The 21,846-nt window shown below is 37.4% G+C and overlaps 2 protein-coding genes across 13 annotated transcripts in view; both read right to left on the bottom strand.

Moving 5' to 3' along the window:
• The window catches only part of LOC139140483 (adenylate cyclase type 5-like), a 130,888-nt gene extending 130,228 nt beyond the window's left edge, over positions 1–660 (bottom strand). The window contains 1 exon segment of the mRNA XM_070709777.1: positions 271–660. The gene's annotated coding sequence lies outside the window, so the exon portion shown is untranslated.
• Positions 661–10,587: 9,927 nt separating this feature from the next.
• LOC139140484 (transmembrane protein 198-like) overlaps positions 10,588–21,846 on the bottom strand; it is a 73,361-nt gene continuing 62,102 nt past the window's right edge. For 5 of the 12 annotated variants that reach the window (XM_070709778.1, XM_070709782.1, XM_070709779.1 and 2 more), the window contains 5 exons: positions 18,898–19,461; positions 17,626–17,706; positions 15,553–15,660; positions 14,806–14,939; positions 10,588–13,954 (listed from right to left, as the gene is read on the bottom strand). In XM_070709778.1, coding sequence (XP_070565879.1) covers positions 13,790–13,954; positions 14,806–14,939; positions 15,553–15,660; positions 17,626–17,706; positions 18,898–19,461 — 1,052 coding nt within the window. In that variant the 3' untranslated portion in view covers positions 10,588–13,789. The remainder of the gene's footprint in view (positions 13,955–14,805; positions 14,940–15,552; positions 15,661–17,625; positions 17,707–18,897; positions 19,462–21,846) is intronic. The other 7 variants (XM_070709783.1, XM_070709785.1, XM_070709784.1 and 4 more) reach the window with 2 other exon arrangements.

A 21,846-nucleotide genomic window follows, 5' to 3' on the forward strand; every position in this document is an offset into this window, starting at 1 on the left:
CGCCCAGTGCTAAATTTTGCCCGCTGTGTCCATTGTACCGAAGACATACGTATTTCCATCTATTATGATCCAGCAGCGTGTGGAAGTCTGGGCGAAAGTGTGATCTATGTGATCTATTCATTGTAAACACGTTGTATCTAATGTTTGACAACACGACAACAACAAAACACTACAACAACGCTACGACAGGCTTGCTTTGAAAGCCTTTCACGATTTTGAATAAATGTTGCCGTGAACAACGAAATCTTTAAGAGAAGAAGAAATACATACTTATCTAATTGATCGGGAAGCCAGCTGCCCGGGCGAAAACCTACCACTTTGGATCCCGTAGTCAGAGCAGCAGCACCCAAGGCACAACACTGTACGCGTACGTTCACTTGTACCCACCGGATGTTGTATTGAGAAGCAACTGAAGGGTCCTCAGCTCATATGTGCGTACGCCAGTTCACAGTGCATTTACCATCAAAAACCACAACTATGGCGATTTACGACACGTTGGCAAAGTTCTACATTTTGAAGGGTTTGAATGTATCCTCTGGATTTATGGGGAAGTGCCTCCCGATGTCTGGTGAAAATTTTAATGTCCTTTTGCTCCTTCTCCAAGAAATTGACCGATTGATGTCTCGTTGGTCGTCTGTCCAATCAACATGGCGATTATTCAGCTGCAGGGGCTCACACCACGTGACTTCACAGGTGTCATTTGGTTGGACAACTGTTGTCTGGCTCTTCCTTCCTCCGCTCCTTTCTCCCAGACCTAGCTCCGTTGCCTGACGTCAGCTGTTAGTTAAATGACGTCAAGTAATTGTAAATTTGCCGTAAATAGGAGTTTCTGAAGAATTTAGCATGCAGTTTTTTTTCACAAACATGTGATTAATTTCTAAGTGACAGAGCATGAATGTAACGATGATATGATGATATAAATGAAAATAGGCAACACATGACCGCTCCAGCTGCGAATCGAACGGTAAAGTTACGGGAGAGTATAATATTATGAATTTATGATGATTCTTGAACAACACAGCATGCGTTCATTTATCGGCGTGGCTCGGGCGAAGTCACAGTGGATTGGAGAATCGTCTGGCGTGAACGTTGATACTCTCACTGTGGTAAACGTCATTGGCGCAATATTTCACATCACTACACAAATCCCAGTGATGTCCTGGCAAAGAAAGTGCACGCCAGATGGCTATATGCCCTGGGAAGTTTACAGCTCAAAAGAGAATCCAGCGACTCTAGGTTTGTACTGCTCGCAGTGAAGACGATCAACAGGTGTTCGCTTGCGTCACGCCCTTTAACTTAAACGAAAACAAAATATTATCTGAGCAATGTTCCCTGCTATCCCCAGGCTCACAAAATCACGAGGAAAGCGTAGACACCGTCTCAATCCCTGTCTATGATAAAATATGGTAAAACAATACCGAGAATAGTTGGTAACCATATAGTAATTCAAAACTTGCGCGGGCATTGATTCGAAACCGGCCATAATTGCACCTTTACAGATGGTTTATTTTTATCACCATCTGACAACTTGACAGTGAAATAATTGACAATTGTCTGTTTTCAGATCTATCACGTGTCCAATGAAACAGACGTCCTTATTCTGGTTAAAAATTGTCATTTTAGGAACTTTTCAGCGGGTGTACAGGACAACTGACAATGAGCGAAAATTAAACTTTTTGACTACACTGTGATTTCAAACGTTTGTCTTTTTTTCTGATGCATACCTATTAAAAAATCTAAGAAATGTCCGTATGAAGTAATACAATTTAGATATTAATTAACATATAGTTCTATATCAATGCAAGCCAAGCAATACGTGAATTACACATCGTTCTATCACCTATCCATGTATGAAAACTATCTGCTCGATCTATTTGATTCCAATTGTACTCACATAGCATGTAAAATAATCATGCTCTCTAAAATCGGCAGAATCTTCTGAAAGGCATCGAACACACCAAAGCTAGCGGGACGGGCGCTACCAATGGTACACCTGATGAAAGTTCCGGCAATTGTAGGCTTCCGACCAAGGCTGACGTCGTCACGGTCGCGGCTCACATCTTACTGTACAGCTGAGTACAATCATATACAGTCTTGGTTCTGCTGCTATGGTACAATATTAGAAGACAGCAAGGCCGAACATTTAAATGCCTATACCGAAACACTCACACTATCGGAGTTGTGCACTGGGTTGTACTCAGTGAAGCAAGGTGCTGCTGGAACAACTAATACATACACAGACGTTACGAGAGATTCTATCAATAACAGCCTTGTGGACCCAGTGATAAGTCGTGAGTTTTGTCTCCGGGCGTGAGACATAGTAATTAAAGCTCCATAAGCTGTATCTTTTGGCTATTTTTCAGAACTTTTGTTTTGTGGTTTCCCTACACTTTCTGCATTGTATCCCTAAACTGTAATTTAATGCCAAGTATTTAGCATATCAACACAACCTATATGAATGAGCTGAGTATTATCTACATAGTTATTATTGAAAACTGTATTCAAGTCCGGACTAGAATTCATTTTTAAACAATAAAAAACACTATACAGATACAAGCTGTGTTGACAAAAAAAAATACTCGAAATTTCAGCATGACAAATGGATTAGGGTCAGACACGGTAGTTGATATACAGAAGCAGAATACTGAAAAAACTTGCCACAAGTTACATCGTATGTCCCTTTAAATGGAAATGGAATCTGACGAGCAAATTGCCTTTATTATAATATAATAGGTTAGTTCCTTTCCATGTGACGCTGCGTTACTTTAACACCCTTTACATACTTTAGAAAGTTTCACTGGCCATACCTTTACGGGAACTTGTTCTCGCTGGGGGACGTTCATATTTTTGTAGCCCGCCACACGTCAAATGCATACAATATTTGCTTGATTAGTCAAATTTTAATTACAAACAAAGTTTTTAACGTCACCGCCATTCTCAGTCATTGTCATCGTAATTCTGTTTTGTTTTATTTGTTTTTGGTCGATCGTCAGCACTGGAACTACCGTTATATTAATATTTATGTCAGAAGTCCTTCGGCCTGTTGTCTACTCAAATTGATGATTTAACAACAATTTAAACCAAAAGTCCTAAGCTTCGGCCTGTTGGGCTACTAAAATTGATAATTTGACGATAAATTATTCAGTTTGATTGTAAGGATCACAGTACGTAATTCAATGTGTTTGTTAGTCCCCGTTCATGTATACGTAAATGTAATTAAAATTATATTGGAAAGTCGCCAAACTAATTCGTCACACCTGACAGACGAAACTTGATTAAATGTTATTATAGTTTTAATTTCACTGCATTATTCTGCCAGAGTTGATTACTGAGTTTCTTAGAATCTTGTTGTAACAAGATTTTACAAGCAGGAAGATGTGATACATGGATGCCTTTGTTGACACGGGGAGGGTTCTCCGTCCTATAGCTTCTGCAGTTGCCAGGCGCCCTCAATTATATAAGGACACAATCACAGTTCCGTCTTCCACAAACACAAAATTTCGCGTAAGCCCTGGCTTTTATTATTACTTGTGAAGATGACGAGTCAAGAGGTCCCTTCAGAAAAAAATGTAAGAAAAATTCACATCTTTAATTTCCCAGTCACAGAAACCGGCAAAAGGCCATACGAGCATTAGACATGCACCAAGCCTCTGAGGGCGAGTGCGGATCCATATGTAAGTATATATATATGTATATGTATATATATATATATATATATATATATATATATATATATATATATATATATATATATATAATATATATTATATATTTTATATATATATATATATATATATATATATATATATTATATATATATATATATATATATATATAATTTCACAGCTGTTGTTTGTTTTTGCAGCTGTTTGCATTGATTTCTGACAAGGAATCGCTGATTGTCGACTTCCTTCATGGTGTGAATAGACGCCGTTATCCACTTTAATAACTATTATACCGAAGATAAAAGTCCACAGAGAGCAACAAAATAGTCATCCATCCATTTATTGTACATCCTTTTAATCATCTGCATCCTATATAAAGACCGATACCCTGGCAGCTGAGGAGCCCCGCCATGGCCTTGCGCGCGTATTCATGTTCATTTTTCAATATTCGTCCAATTCATCTTGTCAATAAAGCTCTCCCGCTTGGGGATACAGGATTCATTAAGGGATGAAATTATTCCGGTCCTTGAACAACAATAATGGCTCGAAATTTGAATCAGATCACAGAATTGAAGGTTTACTTATCAATAGACATTGCATTAATAGCATTTTGTAAAGAGGAAAAGGATGATAGCGGGATCGGAGAAATATTGATATTCGATCGATGAGCATGCCGTCACACACTGAACTGTTTTACATTGTATATTTAGAGATCGGCAAGCTGTTTAAAGTTGGCAAACGCTGAGGTGAATGGAGGGACTTTCAACACAATCGTTGTGGTAGTTTCGCAGTATTTCTCAATGAACGAAGTATAAAAGTGCAGCAATTTAAAAATGTTGGCTCTTGAGGGGAATGAATCTGTTTGAGAAAGTGAACTTTTTGTATTTGGGAAGTGAAGCTCACTGTGACGTAAATCCTGAGTAATATTTTTTGTTAGTCAATTTACGATGCTCTTCACTTTTGCGTTACAATTTATCGCCCCAGAACTACATCTGTCATTGCCTATAAAATGGTTTTGCACCTGTCGAATTGACGAATGAAAATAGCTGGATATCAATTACCTAATATTCGTGCTAGCTTCTTCTTCTAAGTGTTTGAATAGAATGGGGAATGTTCAGCCTACACCAACGTTGTCCGTGTCAAGTTACGATTTAGAATGTAATGGCATACTTTTGTATGTACTATGAATGACCGAATGAAGAATGTACTATTATACAAATTGTAGAGATGGTTTCCATTTAACACCCGCTGTTTGGCAGCTTTATATAGATATGAGATTACCAAATCCAAGATCGTACGGAGCGAAACTTCGTAAGAGATCTTTAACTGTCCGTCTTTCGGCATATTATATATTTAAGACACCGTTATCTCATACACGTTATGTTTACTCGTTAATTTTTGTGCTTTCGGGACACCGTCAATCATCAAGGAGAAGGCTGAAATTTTGAAATAATAGGCGAGAGTATGCGAGGGTGGTCAAAAACCGCTCAGAAATTTACGCTTCAGACACCACGCTTCGACGAGGTGGGAGCTTTACGTCTGGAAATATTATATTTAGCTTGTGACTGCTGATAAGAAATATGATACATGAATTTATGTTACTTCCCAGTCATCATGATGCCACGTATGTCTTATCCTTAGGCTTTTTATGATAGCTTAGCGCTTGCACGAACTATTTTTGAACTTTTATGAAATCGAGTTATATCAGATCACTTCATCACGAAAATAACCTTAGTTTTCAGTCAAAGGATATCGTTATCAGCCCACACTTCGTGGCTACACATTTTCAAAACGTGCGCGAGTGGCTAGCGTGGGAGGAGAAATCGTACAAGTAATCGAAATCTGTCTCACTGAACGTCATTAACAATATATCATTGTAAGAGGGCGCTGTCGGTTTGGTCACAGATAAGTGTCTGCAGTACTGCATCAATTCTGAGAAGAGAATGGACGATGTAGGACTGAATGACTTTCCATCTTGTCATATTTTGTAAAGGATCCCCTTGCCCTTAAGAAACACCTTCTGAAGATAAGCTCTGAATCCGAATAATTTTAATCGTGTCTGACATGAATGTAGAACGGAATACCGTCTTACCAAACGGTAATTTTGAGGTTTGTTGGATCCATCGACAGCCCGATAGCATACTACTAGTATACCGTTTTGATAACTTCCACGAAATAAAATTGTAATTATGCCATTGCTTTTTTCATAACCTTTTTTCAGTAATCAAGCTTCGTTGACAGTATCCTTTGTTGATCGTGACCCTGTTTAGCATGTTGAAGGGTGCAGAAAAGCATAACGACTATTTTAAGTACTCAGAAGATTAATCGTGTCAAGATACGGAGAAATTGTCCCTTTAATCGCCAAATACTGTGGCATTTGACGAACTACATTCTTGTGCGGTTTTGCGGTTGACAGCCACAAAGGCTGGTCCATCATCTCTCTGGTCACATTTGCTGAAAGGGCCAGTAGCTGTTATAACTTTTGATGATTTTTATTATTATTATTATTGTTTGCGATATGCCAGTTAGTTTCTTGTTCTACTACCAAAGGTGTGCTGAGATTCACAGTATTATATATCAGTGTCTGCATGTATAAACCAAATCGTTATTATTGACAAGTAAATTCTGCAATCGCATTGCATTTTACAGGAATAGAACCTGTGTTGACGAACTACTTAGAAGTTGTTTCAACATGCTTGGGGGAGTAGAACGAGAATTTGCGGTTGACACGCAAAACAAAATAGTGAAAAAACCAATCAAAAATCAGTTACTGGCCTTTTAAGTTCTTTTGAAAACGTGACTTACTGAGGACAGACTTACTGAATAAGTCGTTTGGAATCGTTTTACTAGTATATCTAGCAGATGTACATATGGCATGTCTCTTTGTATACCTGGGGGAGTATAAACCTACCCCAACGATACACGATGGTGCATTGTGGCAATATTTGATAAAAACAAAGGACCTTTGAGATGGTGGCGCTTCCCAAACGGTTGTTCTTTTTTCTTTTGTGTCAGTGCCTTGCCCTGGTCTTAATCTTTGTTGATTCGAATTTTCTTCCAAAGCATTGAATTTAAAACTGTATAGATTTCAAGAAATAACTGCAAAAACATAAAACTCTAATTTTGCACACTGAAATACATGTAAAGCCTTTCATGAGGGTTTTATTTTTTATTGGACATCACGTACGCATCGAGTTAGAGTGAATCATTTTCTCAGCGTACACAAAACAGTGGCATTTCTTTAAGTGTGACTACATACAACCTCAAGGCCGGGCGAGTAATCATGCATTGGTAGCATAAATTATTGAAAATTGCTCAGCAACGCAAATGTATGGTAGGTACTCAGGGTTTACAGTAAATGGCTTCTCCAATCTCCACAGAATTTAAAATTATTATGACCACAAAAGATATATGTAGAGAGAGTTGATGAAGCAGTATGGTTATTTTTAGAGAATGATATGTTTCTCATAAATTCCTGAGATAGAATTGTGAAAACCATCCGTGTATACGCTACTGTCAGAGAGAGAGCATGTAGAACAGGGTCACTGTCGTTTGCTAATTTCCTGTCAACAATGGTAACCAAGGTGACAGTCTGCATTGATGATGCAAAATTTTAATTTGCAGTGGTGATATAGTGCAGAATGCCTGTTGTCATTGACTTACAGATAAACATTCATTGTCTTGCATTGTGTTTCTTCAGCTCTCCTAATTTGCTTTGAAGGACTAGTAGCTGTTATAACTTTGATAACTTTTTTCATTGTTTAAGGTAGAAAGCACCTCGGGGACAGAAATTCGGGCCTTCAAGTTTTATCAATTCTCTTCTGACCTACCACTTGTGGGGACTCATTGTGACGCTCTTGACCAAAGAAAAGTTTTCACCAGCTTAGTTTTTCGAAAATCGAAAATTTTATTTTTCCCCACAGAGTTAACACAGGGATGGCGGCCATTTTGAATTTCTAATATCGAGAAATCGCAAGTAATTTGTCTATCTAGTACCAAAGTTTGCACGATGACCCCTGATTTTTATTCTTTCTTTTATAAGAGAATGGTCTAACGTTTAATTGAGGAAAGTTTGAGCAAAAGTCTAAGTCTTTCACTTTCGAGGTGCATATTACCTTAATATTGTTTGTGATCCCGACAAGTTTCTTGTTCTGCTGCTAAAAGTATGTTGAAATACGTAGTATTCATCTTGTCAAATCAACGCGCACATGTGTTAACTGCAATTCGTTTTTATTGGCAAGTAGATTCTGTAACAGCAGTGCATTTACAGGACTGGTATAGAACCTGCGTTGACAAACTACATAGAATGTGTTTCGACATGCTTTGGGTGTAGAATGAGAACTTGCGATTGACGCACAAAACAAAATGGTGACCAAAAAACATGAAAAGTCAGCTCCTGGCATTTAAGTTCTTTTGAATTCGAAGATGCGACTTATTGAGGACAACTTTGCTTTAGTCGTTTGGCATTGTTTTGTATTTTGCCACAAGTATAGATGACATGTCTCTTTGTATAACCACGGGGATATACACGTACCTCAATGATACACGATACTGCCTTATGGAACAATGTCTGAAAAAAACAACCCTTTCAGATGGGTGATATGGTGGTGCTTCCTAAATGGTTGAGTCTGAGAAGACAATTTTCGTTTCGGTGCCTTGCCCTGGTCTCAATCTTTGTTGATCCAAATTTTATTCCAGAGTATTACACTTCAAACAGCCTATATTTCAAGAAATAATTGAACACTTGCCAGCAAAAAAATAAAATTAAAATAAAATTAAAAAAATAAAATAAACATAAAATTAAACTAAAATTAAATTAAATATAAAGTAAAAAAAAACTTGTGATGCACACTGAAATACATGTAAAGCCTTTCATGAGGGTTTTATTTTTTATTAGACACAATGAACGCATCGAATAAGAATGAATCATTTCACAGTGTACAAAAAATAGTTACTTTCCTTAGTGTGACTACATGTGTGGTTAAACCTCACGGCTGGGCAAGTAATCTTGCATTGGTAGCATAAATTATTGATAATTTCTTGGCAACGCCAATGTATGGTTGATACTCAGGGTTTAGAGTAAATGGCTTCTCCACAGAATTTAAAATTATTATGACCACAAAAGATACATATATAGAGTTGATGAAGCAGTATGGTTATTTTTAGAGAATAATATGTTTCTCATAATTACTCAGATAGAATTGTGAAAACCATCCTTGTACACGCTACTGTCAGAGACAGAGCAGAACAAGATCACTGTCGTTTGCTAATTTTCTGTCAACAATAGTAACCAAGGTGACAGTCTGCATTGATGATGCAAAATTTTGATTTTCTATAGTGATATAGTGCAGAATGACTGTTGTCATTGACTTTACAGATAAACATTTATTGTCTTGCATTATGCTTCTTCACCACTCTAATGATCAAACTGCAAATCTGTGAATTTTATTGTGCTCATCTTTAATGTGGATGAACTCTTTTGTCCTATGCAACAGGTAGGATGGCATGTAGAGGGCACTTTGTCAGTAGATGTCTGTACAAGGACACTGCTTTCAATGACGTGCTTGGTGCTGTATCCCGGGAAATTTGGGTGTTTCTTAAAGGGTCAATAGAGAGCTTTATCTGGTAAACTGCCTTGAGTTTAAATTACTAAACAGTTTGCATTGAATGCCAATATACAACTTGTGCCAGCTACTGAAGTCGTGAATACGTTTTCTATAGAGGTGAGTTTGATTTCACATCGGTTGATGGCTAATTTTAATACCTAGATAACTTCTTGGACTTCTTGTTGCAACATTCTGGATGACATGGAAATGTATATTTTATTTATTTATTTATTTTATTTTAGAAAAAATTTCAACTCCTCTTTACAACACACTTGCAGTGGTTGGTTTTCTGATATGAAGGTGGGCATGACACTTGCAAAGAGTTCCAACAATGAAACCACAAATTTTAATGGGTAAATACCAAGTGATAACTTCTGGGACATTGTGCAGCGACACAAAACTAATGATAACAGTATAATCTCAACAATTAATTATGTGGTCCATCCTATGATACATTTCGCCATAGAGGGCATACTAGTACAGAGCCGCAATTAATGAGGAGGTAAAGCGTCAGCAAGTGAATAATCTTTGAGATTGTAGCTGTAACAATGTTTTGCATTTTGGTTTTTCTAAATATTTGTACAATTGTGTCAAGGTTGAATATATATCATGATAAAGTGCATACCTCCACAATGCACTATGTTAGAAATCACGGTAATGTAAACCATTACAGTATTAAAGGACTTCTCTGTAATATTTTCAAGTTTCCACAAGAAAATTTGTCTGCTCAGTGAATGGTGGAATCATCATCCATCAGAGCTCTACTCACACTTTGCATATACACATAACATACATACATGCAGCATATACACATACATACATTCAGCATATACACATAACATACATGCATGCAGCATATACACATAACATAAATACATGCTGCATGTACAATTAACATACATACATGCTGCATATACACATAACATACATACATGCTGATGATGTAAATTTCTGGAATGTACCATGGATTGTCATTGGAGCATTTGTTGTATCTACAAGCAAGGAAGGACTATAGATTTGACAACTGATAATTTAGCATGTTTCAGGTAGCAGAACAACAGAAATACCTGCGCACATGAAACAAAAATAACCAAATAATTTGAAAGGTAAAAACTTTGTCCCTTTAATTGCAAAACTGAGGACTGGCGAACACAAACACAGTGTTTCCCATTAATCTCAAGTAACCTAAGGAGTCATTACAGATAGCAAAAAGCTAGAGGTCCCCAATGAAAATACTTTTACTGGTAGTTTGCATCCAAAGGTCTGGCCCAGTAGACTCCACTTGTAACTTAAACACAAACACCAGGACAACTTAGTTAGGTTAAAACTCTTAGAATTTATTTTACAATTTAAAACTGGAGTTCCTTGTTAAATAGGAACTTGGAAGATACATGAAGCTTGTACAGGATAGGCAGACTGTGTGATACGAATTTCTCATCCAACACTCAAACACCCTATCATCCTTGGTGATGGAAGAAAGCAGAACTCTTTTACAAATGTAAGTTCATTCTTTTGACAGTGAATTCAAAATTTTGTAATTCATTCAAAAGGTTATTTCAAGGCAATATACTAGCATTTTACTTTTTTTAAATCTATAAACATTTTTTGAGAACTTTACACTTAAATTTTGTTTCACCTCTCTTCTTTTCTATGAGCTTAAGCGTAAACAGAAACTCAATTCTGGTGACAACATTTAACAAAACAATTGAACAGCAAAGTAACTCTTTCTCTTGATAGTCTGCAAATAAATACTTTGTTGCCAAGGTAAACAGCACTCATGTACAGTATTCTGTAAAAAAACAGGCAAAAAAATTCTGCAAAGAATGTTGCCAAACACCTGCGTACTTCTACTAAAACTTGCATTGCTAAAAAATGGAAAATGGAAAAGCTTTGAGGAGTAAAAAACAGGCTCAAAAAGTCCAAAATTACCAGCTACAGGCATTTATGATATAAAAAAATGGAGTTACAGAACAGCAAAAATTGTGACACGTTGTTAGGTGGACAACCAAAACATCAAAAATGCAACTTTGAAATCAAATCTGCTTAAAGAATTATAGCAACAGCATTTTACAAAACAAAATTTGCATGTCTTAAATCTTGCCTACTGTTTTAGTATTCAGGTTAGTTTCATAGGATTGCCTCAAACTGCAGTAGGGTTACCATTTCATCCTCACTTGCTGTGGATGTTCACCCTGAAAGCAACTGGATTGATGAAAACCATGGCTGCTAGAACATTCAGGCCATTTTGGCTTTGGAGCTCTTTTAGAAACCAACTTTGTAGAAAATTCAAATATGTATGAAAGAGTGATGCAGCATTTTGCCATAGATTCTAACTTTTCCAACCACCTTCCATAACACATGCTTGAGTGGACAGTTCAAACGTGGTATGATTGAAATTCTTGTAACTTTTAAACATTACATCTCAAGGTCAGACGATAATATATCACTGGTTTAAAGGGACTTCTGTTGAAAAGAACATGCAGTGTTGTCTTGTGGTCTGTGACATGTTAACTTGTTGTTTGTCAGACTACCACTCTAATTAGCTTCTCAGCATAATATGACATAGAGTAATATGGCCTGCACGTCGACAAGACAGTTTTCTAGAGAATGTGACTCATTAGCAATGAAAAAATATTCAAGACTGAATATATATCTCACACAGTATTAACCATGCACTGAAATTGCAAAGAACATAGCTTACATACTTGGGAATTTTTACGATATTTTGGCAAATGTATGGCAAGTTCTGAGGGGAATGAACATTCCATTTGCGATTTAAAACTTGCACCAAGTGACATCAGGACAGACATGACTAACACAATTCATGACAAAATAACACTGTGTCTCAATTCACAAGTTCACTTCATTGTACATCATCATGCTATAAAAAAATAAGATTGACCGGAAACCCTCCACAACAAAATTCCTGGAAAATAAAAATTGTGAGCTATATAAAGACGTGTCTAGCACGCTAAACATTTCAGGTCTTATATTACAAAAAACTTGGTATTGATGTGGGAATGTTTTGTTAGAGTTATTTTACAGATTTAAACACCTATATTCCATTCTCTCCTAGAGTGAATTGTGCTATTTGTCAGTGATGTACACATATCCATAAGCAAGATAGAGTGGCAATGATCAGTTTCCTAATATTGTTTTGTAAATAATGTACAAGACATGAAAAGGCTTCCTCTATGTGAACTGTATAAATATCAACATAATTAATGATTGTAATATTGTGAATATAAATTCAACATTTCAACAATGACTTTTTTTAGAAAACACGTTGGAAATAAGCCCATATCAGACCTAAAATTGCGAATACAGAATACCATGTCTGGGGTAACTACAACCCTGTTTGTCTTGTTGATTGTGTTGTGGAATGACCGAACTGCGACTCAAGGTTGCTTTGATTCACTGAACAGTGTATTAAGGGGAAGATTGTCTCTTTTGAAGTTACAACTGATAAAAGTATGATAGAAATTTTCATGACAGTTTACAAGGATATGCTACGCACTTGTAAGCAGTTGACATTCACACTCAAAGAGCTGAACTTGTATTACTTCCAACACTGAGGGCGCAATACCAGACAAGATTATGGAGATTTGTCTTTTTTGCCATTGTGTTGGTATACCGGTAAATCTAAAAAAAAAAAGATCAACCTGCCCCACACAAGAGAAACTTCAAATGAGTGAAAAAGAAAGAGGTCAATGTATATCATCAGATTCACATCAGTGAGATTGAAAAGAAAAAAATGACTTTTAAAGTCAGGGAGACTCTTAAAATGTTTTCAAATTGTCAAACAGGATAAAAGAAAAACATAGATTTACAGAAAATGTACTCTGGCAACTACATGTCACTAGGCTGCAGGATTTCTAAGACTGTAGTGACTAGCATGCTTGTAGATGAGTAACGATGAAATTACGACAGGACAAATTTGGTATTAATCATGTAGTTGTTAAAACACTAAAATTACCTTAAATTTTGACAAAAACATACAAAAATGTTCATGGAAATACTGTTGTAGAGGTGCTAATAACAAAAAAGTAGGAATTCTAAAAAAATCCTGATACACCTTCTGTTGAAATATCAAAACAACAAGAAAGAATTTACAACTAATAATCCTTTTTCTTTACAATCTCCTTAACGCTTTTCAACATGTCCCTGTGCATACACATAACATTGGCTATTTGGGGCATGCCCCCTCAACATCACAATCAGCAAATCTTTTGTTTTTTCATGAAACTGTCAAATAAATTCGGACAAAACTATTGCCGATTGTGTTCATAGAAGAGCAACATTACACACAGGAGCTTTACATGCTGTAATAGATTAAATACACAAAAATAGTTTTATACATTTACATGTAAATGCACATCCAATAATAATATTTTTGTTTCGTTCAGTATTCGTGCTAACACCCCCCTGATGAAGACTGCGGTTACGAGCTTCTTGCTGTCTTGTGTGGCAGGGTGAGAGCATTTCTTGAGAGGGGTGTGTTGGGGATTGCCTATCTGTTCACACGGATGCTATGTCAGTGTGGGCCAATGCAGCGGCAGTTGGTGACAGCATCTCTACTTGGAGCTGTGCTTCCTCTGACTGGGGAGTGGTTGGCAGGTGTGTTTTGGATGCCATCTTTTTCATCTCTGGAGACAGATGACTTTGTATACTCTGTAAATATGCCTAATATGGGCAAAAGATGAAAAACAGAAAAAAAGAGACTATAATTTAACAAAAAGAAGTATTACAAATTATAATGTCTTTTCTTTTCTGATAATTGGGTACATAGGGTGAATTAATAGGTAGGGCATGAAGTACTAGCTCGGTTCTGAACTTTTGATAACAAGGTACACATTCATGAAAAGATGCAACATCATAATGTACTGGTTCATTTTGGCTTTCATGAAAAAAAGCTTTGAATCATGAAACTAACAGCTATACACATTATCATTCTAACTGCCTAAACATATGAATTTACACTTTGTACACTGTTTGGGTGTAAATCTCCACATGTCCATAGGTTACCAGGAGGTCAGGGTTCAAACAGTTAAAGGTGACAATTCCTGAGGGTACACCTCATCAAAACATCACAAAGTGTAATGAGTGACTGCCAGCATATTTACCACGACAATGTAACAGTATTTCAAGCCCCTCTCTAGTTGGAATACACGAGTCTGGTATAAACTACCGGCTGGACACAGTCACTTCAATGCCACAACACTTCCACCTCTATCTCTGTACACCAGAGATGCTCTCTGACAATGAGTACGGTGTATTACATACGATTCACATCACATTGAAGAAAGCTAAATCATTCAGTGGGATTTCAGCTACTTTTGGGTGGCAGCAACATTTAGAGGCAAAAATTTATGAGTTGACAAGACAAGCAAGCTCCTACATGTATTTGGAAGACAATGTGCAAGCTCATACATAGAAATTCCTAACAAAGACCATCAACTTTGATTAGTCTTAAAAATTCAACCTTGTAAATCAAAAGAACAAACACCCCGGCAGATTTTTATGGAGCCACTCACCTGTGACACAATATCACCGTTGAATCTCCTGACTTTGTACATGTATCTGTATTTCCTCTGCTTTGCCTCGCGGGCTTCTCGTTGTCGTATTTTGGCAAGTTCCACCCTCTTCCTCTTAGGGCTTTTTACAACAACTGCCGAGAGAAAAGCAACACCGAAGAAGTCATCATATTGGCCCCATCCAGAATTGGCAGACTCAGAAGTTGACGTGTTTGCATATTAATTGATAAACACAGGTGAAATGAAAGAAAACTGTGACAAGGCTGTTGAACTTGGTGATAAAGAATGGGAGGTACGAGAAAGTAATGTTGAAATAATGTTACACAAGACAAGATGAATGTCATTACCAAACATTAATTCTTCTCTACTAGAACACAGACGGCCGAATAGGGTAGAAAATCAATTTTTTTCATACATTTATATTGATGTACCGGTAGATAAGACTATACTACACTATCAAGTTGTGTTTTCTGTAATCGAAGGATAATTTCAGGAAAACACGGATAGAGTGGAAATTTTTGGCATTTTTGAAGGGAAGGAACAATCGGTCAGAAAAGGGACAGGGTTACAACATCCAGAAGAAAAACATTTGACCACAAAAGACATCTACACATTATCTTAACGTTGCTCAGTATCTGACGTGATGAACTCTATCAACTACGATGTTTCTATTTATCGCTTTTTTTTTAGCATTTAGTATTTTATCTTCTAAATCATTGGTACTACACAAGGAGCAAGATCTCTCACCATTTGATATATCTGTCGTGTCGACTGATTTTTTTTCTTTCTCATGTTGATCTTTCTGCCTTATTTTGGCAAGCTCAATTCGCTTCTTCTTGCGGTGCTTCACAACGGCTAAAACGATAGTATCATTCAGAGGGTGAGAAATATTTTTCCCAAATGGAGAGGAAAAAATATGATGGACAGCTGTGAACATGACTCACAGCCCATCCCTGCACATCCATGTGCAAGGGAAGATGTACAATATATCGGTGCATCTCTCGTATCCAACTCACAGGACGATGAAATGTATTTGCGTACAAAGCCCAAGTACCTGTAGCTTTATGTTTAATATGAAAATAATTTATATCAAAAAAGTCAATCCATTTGCCAAACAAAGCATTGTAAGAACTATCTTAGATGCTGAAAACATTTCATGGCTTACTAAACCATATCTGTATTTGCAACACAACACACAGCTTTTCAACACTTGACAATTTGCCTAATGTGGAGCCATCCCTTTTTCAGGGGGCTCCTGAAAAATACCATGGCCATGGCTGCCAAGGCGTAGTTGTCAGTTTGTTGCATACTGCTGGTGAGCACAATTCTACTTAGACTTATCATTTAATGACAAAGAAACACTGATTATGGAATCAATGGTATTTTGCAGAGCACTTTCAGTGATTACATGTATCTTACAAGTACTTGGGTTTTGGAGGATTCATTTTGATACAGATTGGATTCTTACATGTTGGTATGGAATGAAAAAGGGAACTCTACATTTTTAACTAAAATAAGCCATCTTGGAGTTTGTACAAAGTGGTCTTCAAGTTGACATGTCAGTTTCCCATATTGCACCACTCCAATGAACCATTGCACGTTTTGTGATGATGATTCATGTCAAGTTTGTTTTTTGGTTTCATCACAGTGTTTTTCAGATAACCCTCTGAAGATACTGCAGTGAAAGCACATCTTAGCTGTGTTTGTCAGGTGTGGAGAGAGATGAAAAGCGAACCAGGCACAGCGACTACGACTAAATGAAGCAGTGAGTTCATCATATCCGATGTTAATCAGACGCACATACAAGACTATAACAACACTTAGGAAGGGGGAAGAGGGTGGTTTAACAGTCTGACAGAACAGAGAGGAGTGGATACATTTTGGAGATTGGGTAGAGACTGACAGGCGGGAGGGTCATACACACACTGACAAACAGAAGACAGTGACATGACAGATGCAAAACATAGTTGTGAACTGACAGTTGATGCAAAACATTTAGAATTGTACATTGACAGTTGGATTGCTTCAGGAGAACTGATCAAGGTTTTTGTTTCTGCCCGGGCCCACCATGCCACAAACCTGGCACCTCTTCCAATGTTGTATTTCATGCATAAGAACCAACACAATTCATTTTGATAGCAAAAAGTTGTGCTGTCTCCCAATTTTTTTGCAAGAAGTCACATCCCCTACGTAAGTGTGAATGTTGGCTTGTCATGTTTAGAATCCTACAGTTACTCAAAGCAGTACCAGGACTGGGAAATCCCAAATATACTGGTACATATGATGAACTGCATAAAGATGCATCAAACAAACTGTTTGTCTGATTTCTTATTCATCTAAAGTAATCATCTTTCATTTACTCCAACATTTCCAATTGCTTTTGATAATGCAGCATTACGTATCCGAGGTGACTATGTGAGGAAATATTTCATGGTAGTACATTTGCTATTCTCTGAGGTCAATATTTCTGCATTTCTGTGTTACAATATGGCACTGTTAATGCTCCTTGACCAAAATGTTCAGCAACATTGATCTTAATTTGATGATGAAAGAAACAAGCATACACTGACAATTAGCGTTAGTTAAATTTCGAATTTAAATGGAAAATGTACAAATCAAAGAGTTTGAAAACAGCTTCTTGATTTTGGAGATATTGGTATCAAAGATTTCCAAAAGGCCAGTTTTGTACCCTGATCGGGGAGGGCAGAAATCACAAAAACCAGGACATCAGAAATCTGCACAGCATAACACATTGACACAAGACACATACAAAAGACAACACAACCAGGAAATTTTCGCTTCAGTCTATTCTTTTCACACCTGTTTTGACTGCTCCCTTCTCAGTTTTTGAAAACTGTAAACAGCCAGTGATGGTGTTGAAAAGGGAGTTAGATGAGTAAGCTGGCAAAGAGAGAGAGAGAGAGAGAGAGAGAGAGAAGAGAGAGAGAGAGAGAGAAAAGACACACAACACATGCACCTGGTTAGTAAAGTCCAACACAGCAGAGTAGCCCACTTTTGAATTTACACGCACAATAAAACGTAGCTGTAACTTTCGATATTTTCATTTTTTGTTTTCTTCTCCATGAAGTACATTGAAATATGAAGTTCTGGCCCTGCCAATGCAATGCACTGTGCACAACATCCTATGTTATTGTTGACAAATGAGAGCTAATCCAAATAAAATTCAGATGTCAACAATGATTGTGGACATTGTACATGTGAACATCGCACTGAAAAGCTGATCGCTGATTATTTCAACGTGATTTTCAGAATATACATCAAAAGTTACAACCAACAAGAGCTATAGCCAGTTTGCAAAAAGTATTATACTTGTGCAGTCACTGCAACATTTCAGTCATGTCACTCTGTTTACATGTAATTTATCATAACATTTGTTCATTTTTTCTCAAATTTCTCAGGCCATTATAAATTGAACCAAAGCAAATATTCAATATTTCACTAAAAAGCAAGGAATGGGACTGTTCGACAGTGAAATCATAAGACATGGCAGAATGTTGCAGCTGTGACAAATATGAATGCATTGGTGCTGTGCAGTTTTGTCTGAAATATGCATGTGCCTTATCGATGCTGTGTTGCTGTGTGGTGACAGGAATGATCAGAAGATGCCCAGTTTTACTGTATTTACCGACAGTTCAAAGAGATGAATTGTCAAAGTGTTTCTGAGTGCAGCGAGTCAAATTTCTTAAGGTGTTAATGATAACAGCCAGGATGCCAGTCAGAGTGAAAAGAACAAATAATGTTGAGATGAAACGCAGCAAATCACAAACGATTATGAAAACCACGGTAAAAAAAAAAAGGCTGAAACAGCAGGATAAAAGCCTAATTTTATCATGTTATCTGTCATAGGTTACATCACAATGCTGCGCAACCAATGATCACAGCACAGCGCCCCCAAGGTCCAGAATTGGACTATCCTTTTGTTTACCAGGCAATGAGATTTCTGATACGTAGTGAAAATTCCTGAGTTACAGACACATGGTTCGAAAAATCCCAGTATATGCCAACAAGTCAGCAATTGTCACGATACCCATTTCATAGGCAATGCGCACTTACAGCGTGACGCCTACTTACCATCATGGTGATCGTAATTTTTACCAGTGATCTTAAATTGTATCACAACGCCGATTAAAAACAAGAACGGCCACACGGCTAATATAATCCAGCTATACCAACACACTGGTTGCGAGTCTTCCGCCGTGAAACGATCCCAAATGTATTGTACCATGGTAAATTTTTCAATAAAATAGTCAATACTGGTGGTGATCATGGCACCACCGATTAGCGACGTCGCAAGTATCGTACATGTCTTTTGCCACTGCAGGTTGCAAACGGCGAATAGAAGTCCTATGCCAAAGAGGATCCCGATGGGTATCCATAGGCTGGTCGGGTGCCAAAATTGTTCCAGTGCTATCAGTATGGCAACGGCAAGGAAGAGTCCCAAGTGGAATCCGGTCATAAAGAGCCCGACGTACTGCACAAGCATGGTAATAAGCCCGCAGAGTAGTCCTGCAGCGACGGCGATCCCGGCGTTGGCTGCTGTACTGAGAACGGCTTCTTCATGACAGATGGCGTACACGAGGATAGAGCCAAAGACGAACCCCACAAGAAACAGCACAGCCTTGAAACATCTGTAACCTGTCAAGTAAAACAAACAGAAATCTTAGCTATTGTATACAAAATAGTCTACTTTTTCACAATTGAACAATGAATATCCCTCTAAATGAAAATTATTGTTCTGTCATCCTTTATCATGTACTTCTTGGATGGCATTCCTCTCCTATCCTTACTGTCTGTCTTTGTCTTATAAGAAGTGATCTTGACCTTTGCAACTCACATCTGTGAATTCCCTCACAGTCATTTCTGTCCCTTTTTTTCTCATGAAGAGCGCCCTCTGTACATGATTTCAACTTTTCAACATCCTGCTCTCTACAATCACTTTGTTGCTAATGCCTAGTTGCCTCTGTACTTGTTTTATACTATTTCTCAAAGTAAAACACTACATCAGTTAATTTCAATACCTTGGCAAGGTTAAAGCGCTCTTATAACACTGGCAAACATGGAAAACAAGTTTATCAATATTTGAAGAGGCAGTGGGCAAAGTCTTTTCCTTTCATCCTTGATTTTCAACTAAGAGGCCAAGGTCAATTTTTTCCCTGAATCAGACAGACTGGGTCTTCAGTGATGGCTATCAAGTTTCGTTTGAGACTGAATTCCAGCTTGCAGGCAGGTTTATTCTAACTGCTATATTCTATCTGTTCTCTCCTCTATTAACTTGACTGGCAACAGTTTTCCATGACCAGCTTGCAAACGCTATTACTAACATTGGCCAAAATAAATGTCATGATAGGGATGTCTTGAAAGCATATCTTGAAAGGTATGAAGGTTATGACTGAGAGTGGATGAATTTGATACAAAGAGACAAAAAATTGAAAAAATATATACGCCAAAATTTAAGAAATGTTACTTCAAGTCAAACCATTTCCAGTCACTTTTCAAAGTCCTCTCTCATTAAGTTTGTAACAAATAATATTCCCATGTTAGCGAACCCAACTAGAGTCAGGGGCGCACAAACTATGTTTTGAATGTTAGACGTGGAAAGGGGCAAACAAATAATATGCAATACTACTATAACACTGCCCTCTATGGTTTATTTTTTCACATGCATTTAACAGTGGCGCCATGATCCAGAAGTAGCCACAAGATTTTGTAGAAAAGCAAGGTAGATTTTGATTTTACGGCATATCTAAGACAAGATCAGTACTGCATTCATATGAATTTTTAATTATGGCTGGAAAAAACCAAGAAGATTCACGTTTTTTCTTCAGAAATTCTGAAAGCAGTCTGAGAACTTTAGAGTCGTGAAATGGCTGGCGGTTGGACTTTACTGACATGGGAGTCTGATAGCAACTCGCTGTAAGAGATTGAGATTCTAGATGGTAGCTTCCCTGGACAGACACAATCTCTGCCTGGGGTTGGAGCAGATCACATGAATAATTTGCTTAAAAACTGACGAAAACTAAGAAGGCTTGAGGAATACTTCCATAATACTTGTCTTCTATACTTTTCACTTGCAACGACAGACAAAAATTGAACACATCCTGCTGTGGCATATTAAACTATAAATTGATTAACAAGCATTAGAAAAATTGTCTTGTTCAATTGGATCAGAGACTTAAAGAGGATCATGCATGGAACTTCTATACGTTATGTTTTCATATATAATTATGAAACTAAATCTTTAACCTTTAACACCAGCAGACTGTGGTGTGACTGAAATGTTTTCAGGACAGTGGCTAGACAGTTTGGATGAAAATCGATGGGGTGCTTTAACTTGTTTTGCCGGTATATGTACCTGTAAATGGCCTATCTGACGATTTCTGTGAAAATGCACAGTTGGAAAAGAAAAATGCAAGTTGGGAGGTAACTTCCTTGTGGTGCCAAAGTACACTGATCATTACCGTGTGATGAGATCTACTGCAACCACAAAATGGCCATATTACAACAGTAGACTATCTGCAGAATCATGGCTTTCAGTAAGTAAAAGATGCAATTGTAAGATGGCACTGAAATTATCTTCGATAACATTTTCATAACATCCCAAGACATGTACTCTAGGGTTACACTGTATCTTGGTTATGTATTATGAATCATCTTGATCGGATGAGCGCCAGCTTGTCTCGAGAGAAATCCCGACGGGGAACTGAGAAAGCTGATCGCTGGCAGATTAAATGATATTACATATTATATGTATATGCGATTGTAGTGCAAGTGTCCCTGAGGCGAGGTCATACTCAATTGCCGTGAGGTCATATTAACTATGCAGACAATCAAGTCAGGGCTCAAAATTATAATTTTTTGGTCAAATTATTTTCACAGCCCCAAAGACAGCATCGTGAAGACTGAAGTACTACACAGATGATCAAAGACAAGTAGTAATAAAGTTTGAAGAAACAGAGCCGCTGTCTCAGTTTCCATCGCTTGAACTCAAAAGTACCTGCTTCACAAACAATCCCACACATT

The sequence above is a fragment of the Ptychodera flava genome, chromosome 9 (genome assembly GCF_041260155.1).
Source record: "Ptychodera flava strain L36383 chromosome 9, AS_Pfla_20210202, whole genome shotgun sequence".
Lineage (NCBI taxonomy): Eukaryota > Metazoa > Hemichordata > Enteropneusta > Ptychoderidae > Ptychodera > Ptychodera flava.